General features: G+C 49.3%; 1 protein-coding gene across 1 annotated transcript in view; it reads left to right on the forward strand.

The window, feature by feature from the left end:
* Nucleotides 1-581: 581 nt before the first annotated feature.
* The window catches only part of LOC148431400 (cytochrome c oxidase subunit 6A, mitochondrial-like), a 38781-nt gene continuing 16943 nt past the window's right edge, over nucleotides 582-22419 (forward strand). The window contains exons 1-2 of the mRNA XM_088466024.1: nucleotides 582-740; nucleotides 14347-14489. Of these exons, the coding sequence (XP_088322150.1) occupies nucleotides 656-740; nucleotides 14347-14489 (228 nt within the window). The 5' untranslated portion in view covers nucleotides 582-655. The remainder of the gene's footprint in view (nucleotides 741-14346; nucleotides 14490-22419) is intronic.

A 22419-nucleotide genomic window follows, 5' to 3' on the forward strand; every position in this document is an offset into this window, starting at 1 on the left:
CTAAGGGGAGGGGGCAGACAGACATGGGTGACACAGATGGGCTGGGTACAAGGGTCACAGTAATCTAACATCTATGGAGAGGTTTAGTCTAAACTTAAGAAGAAAACAATGAGTACAGCAAACTTGCACCAAGCCTCATTATTTGGGGGCCAGAGCCAAGGACCATTTGTGAGGTCATCTTGCTGTGTGGTTCGGTAAGGTATAGTAGGAGAGGATAAGGAGATTGCATGGGGAGATAGGAGGAATGCGGGCAGCATTGGAGATCCAGGTGCAGGCACAAGCCATAGGCATGGTGGAAGTGTGGTGGTAGATTAGAACAGTCCTTAATAGCAGAAATTGGTGATCTGTTAAATTCTCCTCCTGTTCTCCTCCTGAATAACTCCTGAATAACTCCTGAATAACTCCAGCTTTAACTTAAATGTCCTATTGACACTTTAAACTAGGCACTTCAAAGTATATATTAGTGTGTGTAAAGTTTGTGCGATGGGTCAGGGATAAACATAGACGGATATTTGGCTCCTTCCCAAGACAGAGAGGATATATAACCCCCGGGGCTGGCTGCAGATTCTCTGATAGGACTCTGTGACCTTCTCAGAACTCCGCAGACTGTAACAAGTCAGCTCTGTACAGTCAGATCTAGGGCTCAGGACTCAGAATGTCCATTCATGGGGCTCGGGGGACAGTCCAGGTTTTGAGGAGACACATGGGGACAGGAACCCACGGTGATGGGCCAGGAGGTGGTGAGTAATCTGCACATACTGATCACCCACCAGTAACATACTATAACAGGGGTTCCCATCATGGGGTACTAGTAATCCCCAGGGGTATAGTAACTGCAGGATGGGGGACAACCTTGTGATTATTGTACACACAGGGAAAGCGCTGTCCTCGGGGTCTCTATCCCCCGGCCTCACAGAAAGACCCTGATAAGTAAGCTGATAAAGTCTGTAACTGTGTTCATGTAGTTTTATTATTAGTCTTATAATGTTCATACACTGTATAATGTGAGGATTATTTATGTACAAATCACTCTATTGGGGCCTAGCAAATGTGCAGTTAGGTAACATGCTATAATCACAGACAGACAGCGAGTACTCACCTACACACAGCGAGTATTCACATACAGACAGTGAGTACTCATATACAGACAGACATTGTGTACTCACCTACAGACAGACAGCGAGTACTCACCTACAGACATACAGCGAGTATTCACAGACACACAGCGAGTATTCACATACACACAGCGAGTATTCACATACACACAGCGAGTATTCACATACACACAGCGAGTTCTCACATACAGACACACAGCGAGTACTCACCTACACACAGCGAGTATTCACATACAAACAGTGAGTACTCATATACAGACAGTACTCATATACAGACAGACATTATGTACTCACATACAGACAGCGAGTACTCATATACAGACAGACATTATGTACTCACATACAGACAGCGAGTAGTCACATACAGACAGAGTACTCACATACAGACACACAGCGAGTACTCACCTACAGACAGCGAGTATTCACATACAGACAGTGAGTACTCATATACAGGCAGACATTGTGTACTCACCTACAGACAGACAGCGAGTACTCATCTACAGACAGACAGCGAGTACTTACCTACACACAGCGAGTACTTACCTACACACAGCGAGTATTCACATATAAACAGCGAGTACTCACCTACACACAGCGAGTATTCACATACAGACAGTGAGTACTCATATACAGAAAGTACTCATATACAGACAGACATTATGTACTCACATACAGACAGCGAGTACTCACATACAGACATACAGCATGTACTCACCTACACACAGCGAGTATTCACATACAGACAGTGAGTACTCATATACAGACAGACATTATGTACTCGCATACAGACAGTGAGTACTCACCTACATACACACAGCGAGTACTCACCTACACACAGCGAGTATTCACATACAGACAGTGAGTACTCATATACAGTGAGTACTCATATACACACAGACATTATGTACCCACATGCAGACACACAGCAAGTTCTCACCTACACACAGCGAGTATTCACATACAGACAGTGAGTACTCATATTCAGGCAGACATTACGTACTCAGACAGCAAGTACTCACATACAGACAGCGAGTCCTCAGACAGACGAGTACTCACCTACAGACTGACAGCGAGTACTCATACAGGCAGATAGTGAGTACTCACATACAGACAGACATTATGTACTTGCATACAGACAGCAAGTACTCACAGACAGTCAGTTAGTACTCACATACAGGCAGACAGTGAATACTCATATACAGACAGAACTCATATACACAGACATACAGCAAGTTCTCACAGACAGACAGTGAGTGATCACATACATACAGAGAGTACTCATATACAGAAAGACAGACAGTGAGTTCTCACATACAGACAGTGAGTACTCATATACAGCCAGACCATGAGTACTCATATACAGACAGGCAGTGACTGTTCACATACAGAGAGTACTCATATACAGAAAGTGAGGACTCACAGACAGTGACTGATCACATACAGACAGTGAGTATTAATATACAGACAGACTGTCTGTATGTAAGTACTCACTTTCTATATGTATGTACTCACTGTTTGTCTGTATGTGAGTACTTGCTCTCTGTCTGTATGTGAGTACTTGCTCTCTGTCTGTATGTGAGTACTCACTGACAGCAAGTACTCACATACAGACAGTGAGTATATACATATAGACAGCGAGTACTCATACATAGACAGTAATTACTCACATACATACAGACAGCAAGTACTCACAGACAGTGAGTATATACATATAGACAGCGAGTACTCCTACATACAGACAGTAATTACTTACAGTCAGCGAGTACTCACATACATACAGACAGCGAGTACTCACATAAATACAGTAATTACTCACATACAGACAAAGTACTCACATAGATACAGACAGTAAATACATAAATACATACATACAGACAATTAGTACATACATACAGAGAATACTCACACACACAGTGGTCCTGATTCAGCAAGGATCGCAATTACTATTACGCACGCAATCGGACGATTGTTGCATCGCAGTGCGCATGCGCAAACACTCCTCTGCGATAAGGACTGCGATCACAGACCCATCACAGAGTGATTAACAGGAAGTGACTGTTTGGGGGTGGTGATGGGGGGGTGCTAGTGTGTGTGAACGCCGTTACAGGGGTGTGCATAAATTAGCCACTGCGATACCATACGCAGCCTCAGCTCTCACTGCGTACCGGGAGGTTAGTAATACCTGAGTAAGGTCAGAGCCTGTGTAAGTGTGTGTGAGGCTGTGATGGTACTCCATGTTACTGATGGTTTCTCAGTCTTGTGTAATCACTGTGTGTGATGAGAGTAGTAATTCCTGAGTAAGGTCAGAGCCTGTGTAAGTGTGTGTGAGGATGTGATGGTACTCCATGTTACTGATGGTATGTCAGTCTTGTGTAATCACTGTGTGTGATGAGGTTAGTGATTCCTGAGTAAGGTCAGAGCCTGTGTAAGTGTGTGTGAGGCTGTGATGGTACTCCATGTTACTGATGGTATCTCAGTCTTGTGTAATCACTGTGTGTGATGAGGTTAGTAATTCCTGAGTAAGGTCAGAGCCTGTGTAAGTGTGTGTGAGGCTGTGATGGTACTCCATGTTACTGATGGTCTCTCAGTCTTGTGTAATCACTGTGTGTGATGAGGTTAGTAATTCCTGAGTAAGATCAGAGCCTGTGTAAGTGTGTGTGATACTGTGATGGAACTCCATGTTACTGATAGTTTCTCAGTCTTGTGTAGTCACTGTGTGTGATGAGGTTAGTGATTCCTGAGTAAGGTCAGAGCCTGTGTAAGTGTGTGTGAGGCTGTGATGGTACTCAATGTTACTGATGGTATCTCAGTCTTGTGTAATCACTGTGTGTGATGAGGTTAGTAATTCCTGAGTAAGGTCAGAGCCTGTGTAAGTGTGTGTGAGGCTGTGATGGTACTCCATGTTACTGATGGTATCTCAGTCTTGTGTAATCACTGTGTGTGATGAGGTTAGTGATTCCTGAGTAAGGTCAGAGCCTGTGTAAGTGTGTGTGAGGCTGTGATGGTACTCCATGTTACTGATGGTATCTCAGTCTTGTGTAATCACTGTGTGTGATGAGGTTAGTGATTCCTGAGTAAGGTCAGAGCCTGTGTAAGTGTGTGTGAGGCTGTGATGGTACTCCATGTTACTGATGGTATCTCAGTCTTGTGTAATCACTGTGTGTGATGAGGTTAGTGATTCCTGAGTAAGGTCAGAGCCTGTGTAAGTGTGTGTGAGGCTGTGATGGTACTCCATGTTACTGATGGTATCTCAGTCTTGTGTAATCACTGTGTGTGATGAGGTTAGTGATTCCTGAGTAAGGTCAGAGCCTGTGTAAGTGTGTGAGGATGTGATGGTACTCCATGTTACTGATGGTCTCTCAGTCTTGTGTAATCACTGTGTGTGATGAGGTTAGTGATTCCTGAGTAAGGTCAGAGCCTGTGTAAGTGTGTGTGAGGCTGTGATGGTACTCCATGTTACTGATGTTATCTCAGTCTTGTGTAGTGACTGCGTGTAATGAGGTTAGTTATTTCTGAGTAAGGTCACAGCCTGTGTAAGTGTGTGATGCTGTGATGGTACTCCATGTTACTGATGGTCTGTCAGTCTTGTGTAGTCAGTGTGTGATGAGGTTAGTAATTCCTGAGTAAGGTCAGAGCCTGTGTAAGTGTGTGAGGATGTGATGGTACTCCATGTTACTGATGGTCTCTCAGTCTTGTGTAGTTACTATGTGTGATGAGGTTAGTAATTCCTGAGTAAGGTCAGAGCCTGTGTAAGTGTGTGTGAGGCTGTGATGGTACTCCATGTTACTGATGGTGTCTCAGTCTTGTGTAATCACTGCGTGTGATGAGGTTAGTAATTCCTGAGTAAGGTCAGAGCCTGTGTAAGTGTGTGTGAGGCTGTGATGGTACTCCATGTTACTGATGGTTTCTCAGTCTTGTGTAATCACTGCATGTGATGAGGTTAGTAATTCCTGAGTAAGGTCAGAGCCTGTGTAAGTGTGTGTGAGGCTGTGATGGTACTCCATGTTACTGATGGTCTCTCAGTCTTGTGTAATCACTGTGTGTGATGAGGATAGTAATTCCTGAGTAAGGTCAGAGCCTGTGTAAGTGTGTGTGAGGATGTGATGGTACTCCATGTTACTGATGGTTTCTCAGTCTTGTGTAATCACTGCATGTGATGAGGTTAGTAATTCCTGAGTAAGGTCAGAGCCTGTGTAAGTGTGTGAGGATGTGATGGTACTCCATGTTACTGATGGTCTCTCAGTCTTGTGTAGTTACTATGTGTGATGAGGTTAGTAATTCCTGAGTAAGGTCAGAGCCTGTGTAAGTGTGTGTGAGGCTGTGATGGTACTCCATGTTACTGATGGTCTCTCAGTCTTGTGTGATCACTGTGTGTGATGAGGTTAGTAATTCCTGAGTAAGGTCAGAGCCTGTGTAAGTGTGTGAGGCTGTGATGGTACTCCATGTTACTGATGGTCTCAGTCTTGTGTAATCACTGCGTGTGATGAAGTTAGTAATTCCTGAGTAAGGTCAGAGCCTGTGTAAGTGTGTGTGAGGCTGTGATGGTACTCCATGTTACTGATGGTCTCTCAGTCTTGTGTGATCACTGTTTGCGATGAGGTTAGTAAATCCTGAGTAAGGTCAGAGCCTGTGTAAGTGTGTGAGGATGTGATGGTACTCCATGTTACTGATGGTTTCTCAGTCTTGTGTAGTCACTGCATGTGATGAGCTTAGTAATTTCTTAGTAAGGTCAGAGCCTGTGTAAGTGTGTGTGAGGATGTGATGGTACTCCATGTTACTGATGGTATCTCAGTCTTGTGTAATCACTGTGTGTGATGAGGTTAGTAATTCCTGAGTAAGGTCAGAGCATGTGTAAGTGTGTGTGAGGCTGTGATGGTACTCCATGTTACTGATGGTATCTCAGTCTTGTGTAATCACTGCGTGTGATGAGGTTAGTAATTCCTGAGTAAGGTCAGAGCCTGTGTAAGTGTGTGTGAGGCTGAATTGGTACTCCATGTTACTGATGGTATCTCAGTCTTGTGTAATCACTGTGTGATGAGGTTAGTAATACCTGAGTAAGGTCAGAGCCTGTGTAAGTGTGTGTGAGGCTGTGATGGTACTCCATGTTACTGATGGTATCTCAGTCTTGTGTAATCACTGTGTGTGATGAGGTTAGTAATTCCTGAGTAAGGTCAGAGCCTGTGTAAGTGTGTGTGAGGCTGTGATGGTACTCCATGTTACTGATGGTCTCTCAGTCTTGTGTAATCACTGTGTGTGATGAGGTTAGTAATTCCTGAGTAAGGTCAGAGCCTGTGTAAGTGTGTGTGAGGCTGTGATGGTACTCCATGTTACTGATGGTATCTCAGTCTTGTGTAATCACTGTGTGTGATGAGGTTAGTAATTCCTGAGTAAGGTCAGAGCCTGTGTAAGTGTGTGTGAGGATGTGATGGTACTCCATGTTACTGATGGTCTCTCAGTCTTGTGTAATCACTGTGTGTGATGAGGTTAGTAATTCCTGAGTATGGTCAGAGCCTGTGTAAGTGTGTGTGAGGCTGTGATGGTACTCCATGTTACTGATGGTATCTCAGTCTTGTGTAATCACTGTGTGTGATGAGGTTAGTAATTCCTGAGTAAGGTCAGAGCCTGTGTAAGTGTGTGTGAGGCTGTGATGGTACTCCATGTTACTGATGGTCTCTCAGTCTTGTGTAATCACTGTGTGTGATGAGGTTAGTAATTCCTGAGTAAGGTCAGAGCCTGTGTAAGTGTGTGTGAGGCTGTGATGGTACTCCATGTTACTGATGGTCTCTCAGTCTTGTGTAATCACTGTGTGTGATGAGGTTAGTAATTCCTGAGTATGGTCAGAGCCTGTGTAAGTGTGTGTGAGGCTGTGATGGTACTCCATGTTACTGATGGTATCTCAGTCTTGTGTAATCACTGTGTGTGATGAGGTTAGTAATTCCTGAGTAAGGTCAGAGCCTGTGTAAGTGTGTGTGAGGATGTGATGGTACTCCATGTTACTGATGGTTTCTCAGTCTTGTGTAATCACTGTGTGTGATAAGGTAGTAATTCCTGAGTAAGGTCAGAGCCTGTGTAAGTGTATGTGAGGCTGTGATGGTACTCCATGTTACTGATGGTTTCGCCGTCTTGCAAAGTATTAGGGATTAAAAATATGGTCATTGTGGGAGCGCTAATTGATATGTGTAATGAAATAAACCCAATAGAGTAAAAAATGTAAATAAATAGAATCAATAGTATCTAGAAACCAGCATATAAAAATATGACATACATCAATACAGATAGTTTATAAATAAAAACATGACATAAAAAAACCAGCACAAATGAAATAAATATGTTGATAACCGTGTGTGGATTGTAAACTGCAAAACAAATGTCCAAAATGTTTAAGAAAATGATGCACCTGTTAATGAATAATGTGTTGAATATCTCCAGTGAATTTGCTCTCAGATATTCTGAGATATTCAACAGATGATTGAGTCTAGATACTATTGATTCTATTTATTTCATACATATTTTAATGCTTTCGCTTCATTAAATGTGACCCCATTATTTCTGTACATTTTTTATGCTATTGAGTTTATCTCATTACACATATCGATTAGCGCTCCCACAATTACCATATTCTTAGTCTTTTGTCCTTTGGGGTTGCCTATCCCTTAGTGGTGAGCTGCTTATTGCTATTGTCCTTTCCCAGTTCTCTCTACAGTGCCCGATCTTTGTGTTTAGTATTAGGGATGTGTATAAGGTGAGTGTCCTTATGTTATGCTGCGATGGCATAGCGATCGCAGAGGATTAGCATATCTTCGCAGTGAGACTGCGTGCGTAATCGCTATTGCAATCATAGTTGCGATCCGTACTGAATCAACCCCAGTGACTGATCACATACTGACACAGAAGTAACAATAAGAGAACACACATCAGACAGAGCAGTATAGCTGCGAAACAGGGTTAGTACGCAGGGTTAGTGCGCAGGGTTAGTGCGCAGGGTTAGTATGCAGGGTTAGTATGCAGGGTTAGTGTGCAGGGTTAGTGCGCAGGGTTAGTGCGCAGGGTTAGTATACTAGTTCTGATAACATTTACTGTCTGTGAAAATAAAACCTGTTTATCAAAGCAATAAACACATGACTTTATATCATATTGTGTTATATCAGAGGACATTTCAACACACTCCCAACATGCTACATGTGAGCACAGCTGTGTTTATCTGTTTCCCCAAGCAGAACTTGGCGTGACCACATCCCCTGCAACCTGAAACTCATCCTGTTCTTCAGTCCTCAGCGCTTGTCCTGATCACCCTGTGGGCAGTGACTGGGTGAGGGCAGTTATACAATTATACCCTGCAGGTCGCACTGATCACCCTGTGGGCAGTGACTGGGTGAGGGCAGTTATACAATTACACCCTGCAGGTCGCACTGATCACCCTGTGGGCAGTGACTGGGTGAGGGCAGTTATATGATTACACCCTGCAGGTCGCACTGATCACCCTGTGGGCAGTGACTGGGTGAGGGCAGTTAGACAATTATACCCTGCAGATCGCACTGATCACCCTGTGGGCAGTGACTGGGTGAGGGCAGTTAGACAATTACACCCTGCAGGTCGCACTGATCACCCTGTGGGCAGTGACTGGGTGAGGGCAGTTAGACAATTACACCCTGCAGGTCGCACTGATCACCCTGTGGGCAGTGACTGGGTGAGGGCAGTTATACAATTACACCCTGCAGGTCGCACTGATCACCCTGTGGGCAGTGACTTGGGTGAGGGCAGTTATACAATTATACCCTGCAGGTCGCACTGATCACCCTGTGGGCAGTGACTGGGTGAGGGCAGATATATGATTACACCCTGCAGGTCGCACTGATCACCCTGTGGGCAGTGACTGGATGAGGGCAGTTATACAATTATACCCTGCAGGTCGCACTGATCGCCCTGTGGGCAGTGACTGGGTGAGGGCAGTTACACGATTATACCCTGCAGGTCGCACTGATCACCCTGTGGGCAGTGACTGGGTGAGGGCAGTTATACGATTATACCCTGCAGGTCACACTGATCACCCTGTGGGCAGTAACTGGGAGAGGGCAGTTAGACAATTACACCCTGCAGGTCGCACTGATCACCCTGTGGGCAGTGACTGGGTGAGGGCAGTTATATGATTATACCCTGCAGGTCGCACTGATCACCCTGTGGGCAGTGACTGGGTGAGGGCAGTTATACAATTACACCCTGCAGATCGCACTGATCACCCTGTGGGCAGTGACTGGGTGAGGGCAGTTATACGATTATACCCTGCAGGTCGCACTGATCACCCTGTGGGCAGTGACTGGGTGAGGGCAGTTATACAATTATACCCTGCAGGTCGCACTGATCACCCTGTGGGCAGTGACTGGGTGAGGGCAGTTAGACAATTACACCCTGCAGGTCGCACTGATCACCCTGTGGGCAGTGACTGGGTGAGGGCAGTTAGACAATTATACCCTGCAGATCGCACTGATCACCCTGTGGGCAGTGACTGGGTGAGGGCAGTTAGACAATTACACCCTGCAGGTTGCACTGATCACCCTGTGGGCAGTGACTGGGTGAGGGCAGTTAGACAATTACACCCTGCAGGTCGCACTGATCACCCTGTGGGCAGTGACTGGGTGAGGGCAGTTATACAATTACACCCTGCAGGTCGCACTGATCACCCTGTGGGCAGTGACTTGGGTGAGGGCAGTTATACAATTATACCCTGCAGGTCGCACTGATCACCCTGTGGGCAGTGACTTGGGTGAGGGCAGTTATACAATTATACCCTGCAGGTCGCACTGATCACCCTGTGGGCAGTGACTGGGTGAGGGCAGATATATGATTACACCCTGCAGGTCGCACTGATCACCCTGTGGGCAGTGACTGGATGATGGCAGTTATACAATTATACCCTGCAGGTCGCACTGATCGCCCTGTGGGCAGTGACTTGGGTGAGGGCAGTTAGACAATTACACCCTGCAGGTCGCACTGATCACCCTGTGGGCAGTGACTGGGTGAGGGCAGTTAGACAATTATACCCTGCAGATCGCACTGATCACCCTGTGGGCAGTGACTGGGTGAGGGCAGTTAGACAATTACACCCTGCAGGTCGCACTGATCACCCTGTGGGCAGTGACTGGGTGAGGGCAGTTAGACAATTACACCCTGCAGGTCGCACTGATCGCCCTGTGGGCAGTGACTGGGTGAGGGCAGTTATACGATTACACCCTGCAGGTCGCACTGATCGCCCTGTGGGCAGTGACTGGGTGAGGGCAGTTATACGATTACACCCTGCAGGTCGCACTGATCACCCTGTGGGCAGTGACTGGGTGAGGGCAGTTATACGATTACACCCTGCAGGTCGCACTGATCACCCTGTGGGCAGTGACTGGGTGAGGGCAGTTATACGATTATACCCTGCAGGTCGCACTGATCACCCTGTGGGCAGTGACTGGGTGAGGGCAGTTATACAATTACACCCTGCAGGTCGCACTGATCACCCTGTGGGCAGTGACTGGGTGAGGGCAGTTATACAATTACACCCTGCAGGTCGCACTGATCACCCTGTGGGCAGTGACTTGTATGAGGGCAGTTATACAATCATACCCTGCAGGTCGCACTGATCACCCTGTGGGCAGTGACTGGGTGAGGGCAGTTATACGATTATACCCTGCAGGTCGCACTGATCACCCTGTGGGCAGTGACTGGGTGAGGGCAGTTATACGATTATACCCTGCAGGTCGCACTGATCACCCTGTGGGCAGTGACTGGGTGAGGGCAGTTATACTATTACACCCTGCAGGTCGCACTGATCACCCTGTGGGTAGTGACTGGATGAGGGCAGTTATACAATTATACCCTGCAGGTCGCACTGATCGCCCTGTGGGCAGTGACTGGGTGAGGGCAGTTACACGATTATACCCTGCAGGTCGCACTGATCACCCTGTGGGCAGTGACTGGGTGAGGGCAGTTATACGATTATACCCTGCAGGTCGCACTGATCACCCTGTGGGCAGTGACTTGGGTGAGGGCAGTTATACAATTATACCCTGCAGGTCGCACTGATCACCCTGTGGGCAGTGACTGGGTGAGGGCAGTTATATGATTACACCCTGCAGGTCGCACTGATCACCCTGTGGGCAGTGACTGGATGAGGGCAGTTATACAATTATACCCTGCAGGTCGCACTGATCGCCCTGTGGGCAGTGACTGGGTGAGGGCAGTTACACGATTATACCCTGCAGGTCGCACTGATCACCCTGTGGGCAGTGACTGGGTGAGGGCAGTTATACGATTATACCCTGCAGGTCGCACTGATCACCCTGTGGGTAGTGACTTGGGTGAGGGCAGTTATACAATTATACCCTGCAGGTCGCACTGATCACCCTGTGGGCAGTGACTGGGTGAGGGCAGTTATACGATTATACCCTGCAGGTCGCACTGATCACCCTGTGGGCAGTCACTGGATGAGGGCAGTTATACGATTATACCCTGCAGGTCGCACTGATCACCCTGTGGGCAGTGACTGGGTGAGGGCAGTTATACGATTATACCCTGCAGGTCGCACTGATCACCCTGTGTGCAGTGACTTGGGTGAGGGCAGTTATACGATTATACCCTGCAGGTCGCACTGATCGCCCTGTGGGCAGTGACTGGATGAGGGCAGTTATACGAATATACCCTGCAGGTCGCACTGATCGCCCTGTGGGCATTGACTGGGTGAGGGAAGTTATACGATTATACCCTGCAGGTCACACTGATCGCCCTGTGGGCAGTGACTGGATGAGGGCAGTTATACGATTATACCCTGCAGGTCACACTGATCACCCTGTGGGCAGTGACTGGGTGAGGGCAGTTATACAATTATACCCTGCAGGTCGCACTGATCACCCTGTGGGCAGTGACTGGGTGAGGGCAGTTATACAATTACACCCTGCAGGTCGCACTGATCACCCTGTGGGCAGTGACTTGGATGAGGGCAGTTATACAATCATACCCTGCAGGTCGCACTGATCACCCTGTGGGCAGTGACTGGGTGAGGGCAGTTATACGATTATACCCTGCAGGTCGCACTGATCACCCTGTGTGCAGTGACTTGGGTGAGGGCAGTTATACGATTATACCCTGCAGGTCGCACTGATCGCCCTGTGGGCAGTGACTGGATGAGGGCAGTTATACGAATATACCCTGCAGGTCGCACTGATCGCCCTGTGGGCATTGACTGGGTGAGGGAAGTTATACGATTATACCCTGCAGGTCACACTGATCGCCCTGTGGGCAGTGACTGGATGAGGGCAGTTATACGATTATACCCTGCAGGTCACACTGATCACCCTGTGGGCAGTGACTGGGTGAGGGCAGTTATACAATTACACCCTGCAGGTCGCACTGATCACCCTGTGGGCAGTGACTGGGTGAGGGCAGTTATACAATTACACCCTGCAGGTCGCACTGATCACCCTGTGGGCAGTGACTTGGATGAGGGCAGTTATACAATCATACCCTGCAGGTCGCACTGATCACCCTGTGGGCAGTGACTGGGTGAGGGCAGTTATACGATTATACCCTGCAGGTCGCACTGATCACCCTGTGGGCAGTGACTGGGTGAGGGCAGTTATACGATTATACCCTGCAGGTCGCACTGATCACCCTGTGGGCAGTGACTGGGTGAGGGCAGTTATACGATTACACCCTGCAGGTCGCACTGATCACCCTGTGGGTAGTGACTGGATGAGGGCAGTTATACAATTATACCCTGCAGGTCGCACTGATCGCCCTGTGGGCAGTGACTGGGTGAGGGCAGTTACACGATTATACCCTGCAGGTCGCACTGATCACCCTGTGGGCAGTGACTGGGTGAGGGCAGTTATACGATTATACCCTGCAGGTCGCACTGATCACCCTGTGGGCAGTGACTTGGGTGAGGGCAGTTATACAATTATACCCTGCAGGTCGCACTGATCACCCTGTGGGCAGTGACTGGGTGAGGGCAGTTATATGATTACACCCTGCAGGTCGCACTGATCACCCTGTGGGCAGTGACTGGATGAGGGCAGTTATACAATTATACCCTGCAGGTCGCACTGATCACCCTGTGGGCAGTGACTGGGTGAGGGCAGTTACACGATTATACCCTGCAGGTCGCACTGATCACCCTGTGGGCAGTGACTGGGTGAGGGCAGTTACACGATTATACCCTGCAGGTCGCACTGATCACCCTGTGGGTAGTGACTTGGGTGAGGGCAGTTATACAATTATACCCTGCAGGTCGCACTGATCACCCTGTGGGCAGTGACTGGGTGAGGGCAGTTATACGATTATACCCTGCAGGTCGCACTGATCACCCTGTGGGCAGTCACTGGATGAGGGCAGTTATACGATTATACCCTGCAGGTCGCACTGATCACCCTGTGGGCAGTGACTGGGTGAGGGCAGTTATACGATTATACCCTGCAGGTCGCACTGATCACCCTGTGTGCAGTGACTTGGGTGAGGGCAGTTATACGATTATACCCTGCAGGTCGCACTGATCGCCCTGTGGGCAGTGACTGGATGAGGGCAGTTATACGAATATACCCTGCAGGTCGCACTGATCGCCCTGTGGGCATTGACTGGGTGAGGGAAGTTATACGATTATACCCTGCAGGTCACACTGATCGCCCTGTGGGCAGTGACTGGATGAGGGCAGTTATACGATTATACCCTGCAGGTCGCACTGATCACCCTGTGGGCAGTCACTGGGTGAGGGCAGTTATACGATTATACCCTGCAGGTCGCACTGATCACCCTGTGGGCAGTGACTTGGGTGAGGGCAGTTATACGATTATACCCTGCAGGTCGCACTGATCACCCTGTGGGCAGTGACTGGGTGAGGGCAGTTATACGATTATACCCTGCAGGTCGCACTGATCACCCTGTGGGCAGTGACTGGGTGAGGGCAGTTATACGATTATACCCTGCAGGTCGCACTGATCACCCTGTGTGGCTAGAAGTGCTGGATAAAGCCTTGTTGCCCCTATATGGTGTACTTCTATTTCAGTCAGGGTGAGAGAAGGAGTCAGCCACTGAGGCAAAGCGTGCCAGTCCTACTAGGCGAGATAGGTTATGACTCTTGGGCTATAGCAGTGGGCATGTAATGAAGAGAATATCACACCTGTGGGCTAGAGGCCGTTACCCCTTCACAAAATCACATCCCCCAATAATGACCCCTCCCCACTGTTCTGCCCCTCAGCTCGCACCTGGAAGATCCTGACGTTTGTGGTGGCTCTGCCAGGAGTGGGGGTCTGTATGCTGAATGCCTGGCTGAAGAAACAGCACGAACCGCATCACACCGTAGAGTTTATCCCCTACGATCACCTGCGTATAAGAACTAAGGTAAGTAGTCTATACCTGTGCCCCTCCCCTGTACAGTATATAGACACACACCTGGCCCTCCCTATACAGTATATAGACACACACATGGCCCTCCCCTATACAGTATATAGACACACACATGGCCCTCCCCTATACAGTATATAGACACACACCTGGCCCTCCCTATACAGTATATAGACACACACATGGCCCTCCCCTATACAGTATATAGACACACACCTGGCCCTCCCCTGTACAGTATATAGACACACACCTGGCCCTCCCCTATACAGTATAACAAGAGATATGGTAAGAACTTACCTTTGTTATCTCTGTTTCTACGAAGTCCATAGGGTCCACAGGGTTGACCTTGGGGTATAGGTTGGGAACCAAATCCGGGCACCACGCAGTTAAAGCTTTTAGCTCCCAGGATGCACTTGGGTCCACTCTCCCTATAACCCCGCCCCCCAGCCAGAGGCACCTCAGTTTGTAAGTAGCCAAAGGCCGGAGGAGGAGAGAAAAAGAGAGAGAAAACTGGAACACTCTATAACCATACTCACAGAAAAGGAGACGGGAAACCGGTGACCAGTAACACAGCCCATATGAAGCCAGGTGCGTCAGGGCGGGCGCCCTGTGGACCCTATGGACTTCGTAGAAACAGAGATAACAAAGGTAAGTTCTTACCATATCTCTTGTTTTCTACTTCAGGGTCCATAGGGGGTCCACAGGGTTGACCTTGGGGATGTCCCAAAGCAGTTCAACCAAGGGTGGGGACGCTCCTGTGCTGAGAGGAGAATCCGTCGCCAAAAAGGAAGCATCCTGAGAGGCAAAGGAAACCAATGCCTAGAACCTTAAAAAGGTATGGACAGAAGACCACGTGGACACCTAGTAAGGCAAAACAGCTGAGGCGCCACGACGAGCCGCCCACGAGGGTCACACGGCCCGAGAAAAAAACAAGCCTCAACGACAGAAATGCCCACCCATGGGTAGGCCCCTGAGGAAGACATACGAGGCCATCCAGCCAACATTTCATTATAGGCCGGCCATCGTTTCCTGTTAAAACCAGAAACCGCAGACCACCAATAAGGAGTCCGATTACCATAAGGAACTTGAACGGATCACATAAAGCCAAAGAGGCCGGACCACAGTCCATGAGGCCACACCAGCCGAGAGGACTGGGAACTGAATGGCCATACCATAAGTTCCAGAATAATATGGAACCTAAAAACCACTTTAAGAAGAAACACAGGGCGAGAGCAACTCACACCCTGACATGATGCCCTCCAGAAGAGGGAGCCACATGAGAACGCTCCCAATTCAGACACTCTCCTGGTTGATTTAAACACCCTGAGAGAGAGAGCTTAAACAATAGACCATGTAATGGCTATCACAACCAGCGGTTCCATTGACTGTCCCCGGAGGGAACAAAGAACCACTACTAACTCCCCAGGAGTCCCTAGGGAGGACAAGTGGAGGCATAATCCAGAAAACACTCCAAAGGATGAACTGGATACCAGAGCGGAGCAATTCCATATCTTAACCATACCGACAGTGTAGAGATCCACACTGTCAGGAGGCCAGGCCAAGGGTGAAACCCAAGCCAGCCGGAAGGAATGCCAGAATATCTGGAAATCCTGGACACCGGAGGATCGTATCGACAGGTACGATACCATAAGAATTATGTATGCCACAGTCCGTGGCAGATCCCAGCAAAGTCTGGCCTATCTGCTCTAAACATCTCAATGAAGACAGAGCCAGGGAAGCCCGAGGACCACAGTAGGGGCGCAGTTAAAGACAAGCGATCCAGATCCAGGGAAAAACAAGGACCCTGAGACAACAGGTCCAGATAGTGAAGCAGTAGGAACGGAGCATCGATGAGGAGACTCCAAAAATCTTAGTACCAGTGATGTCTGGGACGACCTGGAGCCCCCAGAAGGAAAGCCCCTCCGTCTCGAATTAAACTTCCGAAGACCTCGAGGAAGAAGGGAGACCGGAGGACACAGGTACACAAAGTGGAAGGACCACTTCACTGACAAAGAGTCACTGAAGGTAGCTTCAGTACTCCTAGAGCTGCACTCTAACACCGGTAATGTGTGATCGAGTCAGAAGGCCATGGGGGTCAATCCCCTCAGGGAGGCCCCCTCTGCTCACCAGGAGTTGAAACCTCTCTTGGAGAAGAGACTAGGATGCACGCCGTGATGGCTGAGGAAGCCAGCTTCCCAATGGAGAGCTCCGGGAATAAACACCGCAGAGTTGGCCAGGAGAAGACCCTTGGACTATGTCAGAATGGGTGACATTCCTGACATTGCCACCCAACTACCAGTGTTGCCTAGATGGAAGCCACTGTTGTGACACTGTCGGACTGAACCTATTCAGGTTTACCGTGACATATGGGTTAGGCCAGAGTGAAAGTCCAAGACAGCCTAAAGTATCAACAAGTTAAGTGGCAGGGCAGAAGCGACAGACGTCCAACTGCCCCGAAACGAATGCGGACCAGACACTGTCTTTAGCAAAGAACACCCTGGACGAGATGACCATAGCCACCCGGACAGAGACCAACTCTCCTCCGGAGAAAGTATCATCGTTCGAACAGCGATCCGACGGAAAAAACTCGATCCATCTGGAGGGGAGTCAATTATGGCAAGGCCTGGAATGGAACTGAGCACATTCCACCCTACCAAAAGGTAGACACTCTGGTAGACCGCGCATCACAAAGAGTAATGACATATGTCGACTGCGTAGATATCCGCACACTCCAAGTTGAAGAGTGGAGATCTTGTCTTACGCCAGAAAAATTCTCAGATTCTGAGAATCCAGCAGTGCTCCCAGATGAAGAAAACCCTGTGAGGGATGCAGGGAGGACTTTTTCTCCGTTGACTAATTATCTGTGCCGAGAAGAAGCCACGGTTATCCTGACCTGGCGGTAAAGTACCTTGGTGATCCTGCTAAAAGCAGGAGACCGTCCAGAGAAAGGAGCATTCGGATACCCTGAACAGGTGAACTGTCAGAAAATCCATAAAGCTGGTAAACCCCGGTGGAGTTGAGGACAGCCCCAAAAGGCAGAGCCCGAAACTTACAAGTGTTGCTGTGGCACAGCAAACCTGAACCCATGCTGATGAGAGGGCTCTGTATGTACCCGTAGGTACGTATCCTGAATACTCGGGTATACCATAAAATCCCCAGGTTCCAAACATCGGATGATGGAGCATGGACGATTCCACCTGAGTCAAGGCACCGTTGGAATCTGATTCAGGGATTTGAGACAGAGTATAGGCAAAGGAGGACCATTCGGTCACCGCCCCAGAAAGAAAGTAGAACAACCAGTCCCTCACTGAGATAGTGAGGTTGGCCGAAATAGCTCTGCTTACCACAAAGACTGTATAGCTTTCTGGGATTGTAAGGCCCTGATCAGGTCTGAAGAAGGGCCCGTGTAACAATGCCTGTGAGGAGGCTGCCTGAGCAATGAGAGGCCATTGAGAATCAGTACCTCACTCTGGAAATTCCCCAGATGTAGACCTGTCCCGTCAGGCTGAGGGTATATCCTCAGGTGTAGAAACAGGGTCGTCCGGAAGTCCAGGACTGCTCGGTACTGGATATGGTGGCCCCCATGGAGGCCGACAGCCTAGGAAAAAACAGGCCTTTAGGCTGACCCTGAGGACAAAAAGACTTAACAGAGTTAGTCCGAATGTAGTGGGAGTAGCTAAAGACGGTATCTCCCCATTAGTGATACTGCCAATGATGCAACGATCTTGTCAAGGTCAGGACCAAACAAGAACTTCCCCATGGAAGGAGTGTGCACCTCTGCTTTCCCATAACGCAGCCATAGGGTACTGCGGCGGATACAGACGCCGCCGAAACCCTGAAAGTTAGAAGACCGGCATCCCATGAGGTAATCCCACATATGACCACTGCATATTTTATGTGAGCGGCAAAAGATATTTGAACCTCAGACGTGTTGGAGGGGAAAAACGTCACAAAAGCATCACCATGCGATGGCCATGGTAGGACGGGCAACAGGCCCTGAAAACGAGTACATTGATTTCAGGCAAAGTTACCACATACGGATCCGTAAAATCCGTCCAGGCCGGGATGGGAGGCGTATTAATGCCTGTAACCCGATGATTAACATACAAATCCATCCCAGAAGGGGATTTCCATTACTTGTGAGGACCCTCAGGGAATGGGAAACAGGAGGCCTTTGTGACTCCTCGTATCTGGGGACAGCCAGACTCCCGCTATGAGATCCACCCGCTGGGCAGAAAACGGGAGATGTATGATACAGGTGCAGGATCGACATTCTCTATATCCAGAATGAGCCTGGCTACCAGCCCCAAAGCAGGGATAATAATACTTGAGATCGGCTCCCCCCATGTGAGAGGGAAAGAGCCGAATATACCATCCAGTTGACGGCAGAGCCACTGGTCAGTAACCACAGGGCGTATATCACGCCAATTAGTATTTCGTATAAAACGACATCCACCAGGGTGGCCGTTGTGGTAATCCCTGCAAGGGGAATGACAGACCGATGTGGTATCGGAGGTAATTCATGTACTGTGAAAAACCCCGGCAGGGAGCGATAGTCTGTGACACAGGGGTAAATTGCAAGAAATTGCGAGATACCCCGAGTTCAAAAGGGCAGTATGGTGAAGTAACTCCCAGCGAGTGACGACAATGGGGCCCGCCCGGCGATCCTCAAAGGAGAGGATCCTGAGAAACAACGCCCTTTAAGGGGGTCGTGCAAGGGGCCCGGCACCAGATGGTGCCGCATACGTAAACCTTTCTGAGTTAAAATCCTCCGCACTAATTCCTGCAGGCTATGACTTGCAGGATAGCAATAATGGGTGCAGTATCGTGTGCAATCTCCTGGTCAGATATATCTGACTATCTTGACGGAAATATTAAGCAGCGCCATACCGGTCCTGACTGACGCTAAGATTAGCTGCAGGGACCCATTATCAGCGTATGCAACTCACAGTTCCATCTAAAATATGGCAACGTGCAGCACGCAACAGTATGTGACAAACCTCACAGATATTAACAAATATATATATGTGAGGTCTCAGAACCACCCCAGGTACACCTGTATTAGGGCAGATAAAGAAAAGGGATAGATATACACTGACAGGTGAGAGGAAAAGCAGACAGTCAGCACTAGCATAAGTCACATACAATGCAGATATATATATATATATATATATATATATATATATATATATATACATAAACATGACATATAATATACTGCACAATGTCGCTACATTCAACTGCCCAGATTCAGTGTCTGGGAAGGCTATAGCGCTGTGTACTCTCACCCAAATGGCCAGGTACGCAGGGGGACTGGGCTCACTGTCATCCTAAGAGTTCTGCAGCACCACAGAGAAATGGCCGCTGGAGACCTCAGAAGAAGCGTGGCCCGCGGAGGAAGCAGCTCAGCGACGCCAGACTGTATTATTGAAAGGCGCGCTGAGCTGAGGGGAGGAGCCGCTAGACAGGGAAGGCTTCCTCCCCTGGCTAGCAATTAACCCCCCGGGATGCCGGCTCCCGCTGCCGCTATAATCCCTGGTGGGCTGTGGACACGCGGGGTATGCCTCCATGGAGGGGGAGCCCGCCGCCACCGCTAGCGCCTCCGGTCTGTCCCCAGAGACCGGAGGCATAAGGCTGCATATTCACACGTGGATCACCGCAAGCGGTGACCACGCGACTTACCTGTCCCCGTCGATCCGGCAGCAGCCCAGGGATTCCTCCAGAGCCCGGCTAGTACAGACTCTGGGGTCCCGCTGCGATCCCCAGATCTGTACTGGCGTCGCAGCGCCGGCGGGGTGTAGGAGCGGCAGCTCAGACGTCCATTGGACAGTCTGATGCTGCCGCTCTGAAGAGTAGTAAAAAATAATAAAATAAAACTCTTTTAAGCTTAGGGGCTGCTAAGCAGCCCCCCTGCAGTAACGGTGACCCAACTCCGGCCGGGCACCAACTTAAACTGAGGTGCCTCTGGCTGGGGGGTGGGGTTATAGGGAGAGTGGACCCAAGTGCATCCTGGGAGCTAAAAGCTTTAACTGCGTGGTGCCCGGATTTGGTTCCCAACCTACACCCCAAGGTCAACCCTGTGGACCCCCTATGGACCCTGAAGTAGAAATAGACACACACATGGCCCTCCCCTATACAGTATATAGACACACACCTGGCACCGGGGCCTCCCCTATACAGTATATAGACACACACCTGGCACCGGGACCTCCCCCTATACAGTATATAGACACACACATGGCACCAGGACCTCCCCTATACAGTATATAGACACACACCTGGCACCGGGGCCTCCCCTATACAGTATATAGACACACACCTGGCACCGGGACCTCCCCCTATACAGTATATAGACACACAGATGGCACCGGGACCTCCCCTATACAATATATAGACACACACCTGGCACCGGGACCTTCCCTATACAGTATATAGACACACACATGGCACCGGGACCTCCCCTATACAGTATATATAGACACACAGATGGCACCAGGGCCTCCCCTATACAGTATATAGACACACACATGGCACCAGGACCTCCCCTATACAGTATATAGACACACACCTGGCACCGGGGCCTCCCCTATACAGTATATAGACACACACCTGGCACCGGGGCCTCCCCTATACAGTATATAGACACACACATGGCACCGGGACCTCCCCTATACAGTATATAGACACACACATGGCACCGGGGCCTCCCCTATACAGTATATAGACACACACATGGCACCAGGACCTCCCCTATACAGTATATAGACACACAGATGGCACCGGGACCTCCCCTATACAGTATATAGACACACACCTGGCACCGGGACCTTCCCTATACAGTATATAGACACACACATGGCACCGGGACCTCCCCTATACAGTATATATAGACACACAGATGGCACCAGGGCCTCCCCTATACAGTATATAGACACACACATGGCACCAGGACCTCCCCTATACAGTATATAGACACACACATGGCACCAGGACCTCCCCTATACAGTATATAGACACACACCTGGCACCGGGGCCTCCCCTATACAGTATATAGACACACACATGGCACCGGGACCTCCCCTATACAGTATATAGACACACACATGGCACCGGGGCCTCCCCTATACAGTATATAGACACACACATGGCACCGGGACCTCCCCTATACAGTATATAGATACACACCTTGCACCAGGACCTCCCCTATACAGTATATAGACACACACCTGGCACCGGGGCCTCCCCTATACAGTATATAGACACACACATGGCACCGGGGCCTCCCCTATACAGTATATAGACACACACCTGGCACTGGGACCTTCCCTATACAGTATATAGACACACACCTGGCACCGGGGCCTCCCCTATACAGTATATAGACACACACATTGCACCAGGACCTCCCCTATACAGTATATAGACACACACCTGGCAAGGGACCTCCCCTATACAGTATATAGACACACACATGGCATCGGGGCCTCCCCTATACAGTATATAGACACACACCTGGCACCGGGGCCTCCCCTATACAGTATATAGACACACACCTGGCACCGGGGCCTCCCCTATACAGTATATAGACACACACATGGCACCGGGGCCTCCCCTATACAGTATATAGACACACACATGGCATCGGGACCTCCCCTATACAGTATATAGACACACACCTGGCACCGGGGCCTCCCCTATACAGTATATAGACACACACATGGCACTGGGGCCTCCCCTATACAGTATATAGACACACACCTGGCACCGGGGCCTCCCCTATACAGTATATAGACACACACATGGCACCGGGGCCTCCCCTATACAGTATATAGACACACACCTGGCACCGGGACCTCCCCTATACAGTATATAGACACACACCTGGCACCGGGACCTCCCCTATACAGTATATAGACACACACGAGGA

This window comes from Taudactylus pleione, unplaced genomic scaffold (assembly GCF_031769625.1).
Source record: "Taudactylus pleione unplaced genomic scaffold, aTauple2 ptg002292l, whole genome shotgun sequence".
Classification (NCBI taxonomy): domain Eukaryota; kingdom Metazoa; phylum Chordata; class Amphibia; order Anura; family Myobatrachidae; genus Taudactylus; species Taudactylus pleione.